This window comes from Quercus suber, unplaced genomic scaffold, assembly GCF_002906115.3.
Source record: "Quercus suber isolate HL8 unplaced genomic scaffold, Cork oak 2.0 scaffold_115, whole genome shotgun sequence".
Lineage (NCBI taxonomy): Eukaryota > Viridiplantae > Streptophyta > Magnoliopsida > Fagales > Fagaceae > Quercus > Quercus suber.
The window spans coordinates 981,148-988,684 of NW_027069580.1; the positions used below are offsets into that span (position 1 = coordinate 981,148).

General features: G+C 32.3%; 1 protein-coding gene across 1 annotated transcript; it reads right to left on the minus strand.

The window, feature by feature from the left end:
- Positions 1-447: 447 nt before the first annotated feature.
- LOC111984665 (uncharacterized) lies at positions 448-1,782 on the minus strand. Its single transcript, XM_024016286.2, has one exon. It carries the CDS (start codon positions 1,780-1,782, stop codon positions 448-450), a length of 1,335 nt encoding a protein of 444 aa, XP_023872054.2.
- Between the last annotated feature and the right edge of the window lie 5,755 nt (positions 1,783-7,537).

The following is a 7,537-nucleotide window of genomic DNA, read 5'->3' on the forward strand; positions in this document are numbered from 1 at the left end:
TAGAAAGAAGAAGAAATCGCATATGCTTATAGTCCAGAGTTGCATTCTGAAGCATGATAGCAAACCAATCCAAAAGTTTGCTGGCAATTAGCATGTTATACCAATTTACGCAGTTTTAGGGCTCTCTGAACAATCCACATACTGATATCATCTAAGCTGAATTTTCAGATTTTGTATTTCAAATCCAAAACACAAGATAAATAGATGATAGTAACTCTTTTTTTTTTTCTTTTTTTTAGGACAATAGATGATATTAACTTAAATTCACAGAACCACTACTGTAAATATTCTTAAAATTAATTTAAGATTGTGTCCTGTTTACAAACTGGATTACCAAGTAGTTTTTGGCCATCAAAGAAGCCAGTTTCTGAATATTCAAAACCACTTCCACCTCTTCAATTAATAAGCATACGGTTTTAGAGGAAACAAAGAAATCTACGTATATAATCAAGGTGTAACCCAACCTGGTCGAGAATAAAAGAGAGGGTTGTCATTACCGAATGGAAGGGGTTGAATAACCGTAGTTGCCATGTCAAACACTCCCACGTCATGGCCTCCATATGCCATTCCTGGGTACATTTGCGAATCCCAATTGTCATCTGTGAAGTATATGCAATTACTTCTTCTATTGATAGTGCTTGTAGGAATGCACCAGGAATTGCCATCACCAACAAAAAAAATTTGATCTTTCAAGCCTCTCACTTCCTCCCAAACCTTGGCACCGAAATCAAACTTATAGACCAAAAAATATATAGTCTCATGCCTAATCTTTGAAGGAATATAAAATTCGTAACGAAAAACCCCGTAAAGATTTTTCGATGTCTCCATCAAATATAGTTTTTGGGGTGTGCCCACATCTTCTTTGCTTGGATGGGAAGCAATAACTTGTACCTCAGCTGACAAAGGAGCATCAAGTTCAAAGCGCACCAGCATGCCATTATCACAAAGTCCATATATTTGATCTTTAAAACAAGCAACATCTTTGAATCTCAAATTGTTTGAATTGTTAACAATAGCCCACTCTCCTTGTCCCCTTCTGTTCAAAGCCGCTCCTTCTCCCACTCTAGAAAAAGCCAAGCGACTCATGGAGCCGAAAATTGCAATGACAAGGAAATTTGATAACTCATGGGAAGGGTCCTTGAAAAGAATAAATTTGTGAACAAGGCGAAACCACTCCAGATCAGTGCCAGCCAGTCCTCGAATTTTGTCAAGTGGTGGAAGATTGATTTGTTTTCCTTTCATAAGGTGCACAAGCTGGGATACATAATCAGGACCCAAGGTTACAACCCAACCATGTTGAGATCCCCAACAACGTTTTCCGCGAAACAATAGACGTTTTCCGCAAAAGTGGTAACGTCTATTGTCGCAGAGATTAAAGAAACATGGCAGGTCAGTATCTAGTGAATCGGAAAGCATCAGCCATGGAAACAAGGACCACCTTGTAGTTTCCAAACAAGCAGAACGCCAACGGCTACAAACCGCTGAAATCGCTTTAAAATCCATGAAAGTAGGAAGTCGATTTCCAATTTCACAGATCATATCTGTGGGAATTTCGGGCCAGCTGGGAGCCTGCGGTTCATTGGATTCTAACACAAAGATGGGCTTTACAAGAGAAGTGGAAGAAATAGAAGAACGATTAGCTAGAAATCTTTCCAACCGAGGTTGGATGGTAGATACAAGTGATGGATCAGTGAGGATAAGAATCACAATTAATGGTGATTCACTAATGACAAAAGATGATGCGCTAGTTAAGATTGTTAAGAAAAACTCAAACAAAGACATGTCTTTTTCAGCATGAGCTGGGGACAGAAATGTAAGGATCAACAGTGTTACAAACAGAGTTAAGCGAAAACTTGAAGAAGAAATTACATAACCGCGAATGAGAGTGATGAAGATAGCCACTTGAAAACAGACACAGATTTTAAAGACGTCGAGTAAAGAATTAGCTGACCTCATGATGGAAATGAAAGTGTAGCTCTATGACTGATGAAAATGGAATTGAAAGCATCAAAACAAGCCGAACAACATGGCTTGCTGACAAACCCTTAGCTCCAAGAAATTCAGGTCTGCTGTGTGTGGAAGCTTAGCTAACAGATAGAAGAGTGGTCAGAATGAGATCATTTTGGGAAAGTAAGTAGGGTTTTCATCTGTAATACTAATTTGATAATTGAACCAAAGAAAGAAAAGACATTGAAGAAACAAAAAACAAAGCCAAAAAAGTATGTTTAGTCGCCTAAGAAACTATCAATTGTACCCAAGGATAAAAAAAGACACTCAGAAACAGACAAAGAAATAAGAACCGTGAAAATCATCCATGGACATGTACCGTTGTACCCTTAAAATTGTACAAAACCCTTTCTTTCTTTTTGAGAAGAAAGAGTCATTCTTATTTAACTAATTTAGGAACAAACATCAGGATCAACTAGCTTTTTAACAAACAATGGAACTTTCTTAAATCTGAAACACAATGTGTGAACAGTGTTTTTTTCCCCCCTGATAGATCAATGAACAGATTTTTTTTTTTTTTTTTTTTTTTTTTTTTTGTGTGGGTATATTTCATTTAAATAATATAAAATTTGTTTGCTAAACAAAATTCTCATTAATTAATCAATGTACAAGCCTCTAGTTTATATATCCTAATTCAGAGCATAACAAACTTACAACTAAGCTCCCTCCTGTATGCTAATTCATTGTAGAAATCTATCTCAGATAAATAAATAATAAAAGGGAGTTAAATCACCAATAATAAAATATGTAAATACGTACATGAATTAGCATACCAATTTTTTTTGAATAAGCATAATTACCAGATGACCGAAAATTTGAATTAACATAATTTTTTCCAAGTGTCTTGCTATATCAGCGCTCTGAAAGTTTGGGTTCCAAACACGTAGCCTCAGACACAACTAGGCAAATATAAATTAATTATAAAAAAAAATAGAGAAATGGTGAAGGTGGAGGGGTAGAGTAATGGACTAATGGCCCATGCACATGCAGAGGTGTTAGAGTCTGGATTTTAGACTTTTAGTCCATATGGTGCATGATTCAAATAAAATGTTGAAAGCCAAACTAATTAATATCAGTAAGAAGGTCTTAATTAATTACACGAAATATTTGGTTGACATAGAAAAAAATAATGTGAATATATATATATATATATATTTTTGTACTTGGTGTTTGAGTTGGTATTTTATTTTTATTATAGAAAGGAGTTGATACTTAGTATAAGCATTGTTATTATACTTATGGTACTTCATACTCTAAGATGAAAATAAATATATATTTGAAACAGTAAAAGATATAAATAAAAATAATCAATATGTGGCTTATGAAGTTAATAGATTAACCTAAATATAAAATATTCAAACAAGTCATTTCATTTCTCAATTAAAGCAAAGCAAAAAAATAAAAATAAAAATAAAAATAGATAAATAAATTAACTTAAAAAGTATGATAATATATTTGGAGTTTTTAAAATGTTCTATGTACACCTTGATTTCTTTTTTCTTTCTTTTTTTATTATTATATATATATATATAAGATAGAATTTATACTCTAACCTAATATAAGTGTATATGTGTGTGAAACTCCTTATTGAAGACTTGAAAAAAGCAAAGCAAAAAAAAAAAAAAATAAATAAATAAATTAACTTAAAAAGTATGATAATATATTTGGAGTTTTTAAAATGTTCTATGTGCACCTTGATTTCTTTTTTCTTTCTTTTTTATTTTTATTTTTATTTTTTATATAAGATAGAATTTCTACTCTAACCTAATATAAGTGTATATGTGTGTGAAACTCCCTACTGAAAACTTAAACCCCAACCCTTGCCCCCTCCCCCCATCTCATAAACATTTATACTTGTAAAGTGACCACCGTAGTAAGAGTGCGTAATGATTACCTTGATTTCTTTTTTAAAGAGACTATATGACGTTTTTATTTTTAAGTTAATTTAAAATCATCAATTTTTATTCATGGCATCTTAGCTTTCATTTCCAACTATTAAATGGTGGGTTTATTGGGAAAAAAAAAAGTTCAGTAAATATCATTGTAGAAGTATTTTTTTTTTAATCTTTTTTGACGTTGTAATAATATATATACCAGTTGATAATTCTAAGGTTGCATATAAGATTTTTTTTTTCTTTTTTCCTTTAATAACTACATTAAGATAAGAAAATACATTCAAATTACTATTTTTTTTTTTTTAAAGATTTATTTTAAGCGGGGAGGGGGTGAGGTGCCCCCTTGTCCAGTCGTCCCTGCTGGCTCCGCCTTTGCTCTTTTTGATAGCACTGAGGTCAATGGCCGGTGGTCAAATTTGGATGAGATGGCAGCAATCATCAGCCACAACACTCTTATAAAATGGAGGTGGTTATTTTTTTGATCTTCTTTGTTTTAAGCTTTTAGCGACTTTTTTTTTTAACCCAAGAAAGCTTTGGGGATTAGATATATATAGATAAATTGTTTTTTTTTAAGGGACTTTAAATTTGGTCTAGCAAACCATTTTATTTTTTGGAATCAATCTTTTGGGCCAACTCTTAAGTTTTAGGTAATTTTTTTTTTGTCAAATAAGAGATTTTTGTGTTTTAAATCCCGTTTACATAAAAAGTCAATTGGTGTCTTAACTTGATGAGAAAGAATATTCATTATAAAGTGAATGTCATAAGTTAAAATTTGATAGTATCTAACCTATTAAAAAAAAACACTTAATTATTTGGGAGCTAGGTATAATATGACCGATAATAGATATAGAAAAACAGTTATAACTATAGACCTTTCCAAAAGAGGTTGGATAATAAACATAAGTGATGGAACACTTCTCATAAAACTAATCACTATCAACGATATTGTATGGACTCGTTTTGTAGCCCAAGCCCAAAATATAAGGGAGGTTGGCCCAGTGAGCTCAATACAATAAATTTGTAGAGAGTGAGTCAAAGAACTCAGCCTTAATAAATTTGACAACGGCTAGTATGAATTCAGGAGATGATCAAGAAAGAATAAGGAACATGGAACTGACTGAATTTCCTTGTCCGAGGAAGTAAATCTCTATATAAATCAATTAAACTGATTACAGGTATAACTTTGATTGCTATAGTGTTCTATTTCTATTTTTCCGATCCCTTCCTCATTGAGGGTTTCTTACATTATATAACTCCCCTTGGACCATCTTGATCCTACACTTATTAATTATTTGAGTCCTTACTTGAGTGTCCATCCCATCAGACACCCTCTTTCGTTTTCTGTGAGTTGCGGTAGCCAAGGCAGCACTGTTCAGAGATCTTTTCTACATAAATGCGGCCAGAAAAGTAGCTGCAATGCATTTAATGCGGTGGTAGCAACTTTTCCTTAGATATTTTTGGGTTCTCTTCCTTCTCGTATGTTCATGAGGCACATTCCTGTCACTAGGGCTTCTATGAAGGTTACTTTCATCGTTAGAATACACATCTGAGTGATATCTATCATACCCGAGGATGAATTCCTCCTCAGACCACCTTCTACTTGTTTCTTATTTATGAGACTCTAAACTAAAATCCCTCATAACTATTTATCCCTTCTCGAATTCGTCAACGTCCTCGGACAAAGTTCAAGGCCCAAAATATGATTTTGGACCCTTATCCCTACAGATATCATTGTGGAATAATTAACGCAAGGAGCACCAACTGGCCTCATTAATGGAATTGAAATTCACACCAATCTGCATGGAGCCAGGTCTGCTGTGTGCGAATGAAAGCTAATGGGGGAGGAAGAAATTTGCCAAGTAATAGGCACTTGATCAATTATGTAGTCACCATTTATCAACAGTAACAATTTTGTTTTTAATTTGGCTTCTTTGATTTCCCTTCAAATACGAATCAGAATTTTTTTTAAAAATTTTTTTATCATTCAATAATTTTTTTAAAAACGAAAAGGTTCAGTTGACCTGATCATACTCAAATTGGCATCAAAAGAAAATGCAGGTTAATTTTTGAAATTCAATAACCACCGTGACTTAAGTACAACATTTCCAATATTACCATATAAAATTTCATTCCTAACAGGTAAAATAGAATCTAAACCATAGAGCTCAATCAAATAATATAACCAATTAATGAAGCATAGAAAAATGAAAATAAAAAGAGTAAATCTTGAATCTTTTAAACCTGTAGTAGGATCAACGTCGTTTAGTAAAAGAAGGCTATCAAAGCATATTTCTGTGGCATATAGTTTTTCCGGAAAAGTTGTGTTTGTAACAGTTTTTTCTGTTTCCTTCTCTATATCATGTAAAATTAGCATGTTGGAGTAATTATGCAAATCTAACAACATTTCCTTTCCATTACTATACAAATAAACAAGCTTCAGGTATTCAAAGTGCTTGATTTTGTAGAATCTTGTCCAAGAACTGTCTATCCCGTAGTCATTCATCACCCAAACTTCATTATAAGAACTGTCTATCCCGTAGTCGTTCATCACCCAAACTTCATTATAAGTTTTGCCCTCATTTTTTAACACAGTGGTAGAGTAGAGTTTTTCTTTTATTACCTCTAGATGGCACATCCTTTATCTGTTGGCGTCCAGTTGAATTGAGCACTCTTTTGAATTGCAACATTGATTATAATCCAACTCATGCAACTCTTTTGATTCCCTTCAGTAGTAACGTCTCCTATTATTTGGTTCTTGCATTTGTTTGCTTCTAATTTTAAAAATTATGTTTAATTTTGGTTACCTCCAATATCTTAATGAACTTAGATATTTAAATATATATATATATATATATATAATTCCATAGTTACAATAGAGTGAGAAGATTTGAACAATGAATATCTCGCAAGAAATACTAGAGTTGCTAATTAATTAAGTTACAAAACTCTTGGCAAATAAGCTTAGATATTAAACATTAAGAATACCAAGATTTTTATTATTTACATCTGCAAATATATATAATAAAAGTAATAGTAACATGATTTGTCACCAAAAAAAAAAAAAAAAAAACTTATTATCATAATAAATTCATGCAAAGGTAAAATTAAAATACCGTTAATATACATAATGTGTGAAGTGAACATTTGACATAATTTGATGATGAATGTTTAATAGTTGTATAATATTGGGAAGCATAGCCTTTGGATTTATATATGTGGAATTTTCTTGGTGGATTGCATGTGGGATCTATGAGGGGTCCTATCATCATTAGTTTGTTTAGATTATATTATTTCTTCTTTACAAGGCTGTCCTCATCCTTAATCAACTCTATTTTTTTTTTTTATGAATTAATCAACTTTATTTTATCACTTCAAAATTCAAATACATAATGGATAAGCATTGCAACGAGTGTTAGACAATAAAACGAGATACATAGTACTATTTCCACATAAAATGTGTAGAAATCAAGCGGAGCTAGAAATTTTTATTTGAGGGGCCAAATTACAGCACTAATATATTTATCAAAACAACCTCCATACATATACATACAGACACGCTTTTTATTATATACATACAATTTTTTATTTGATAAGTTATACACACACACACACACACAAAAAAACTTAGTATTTTC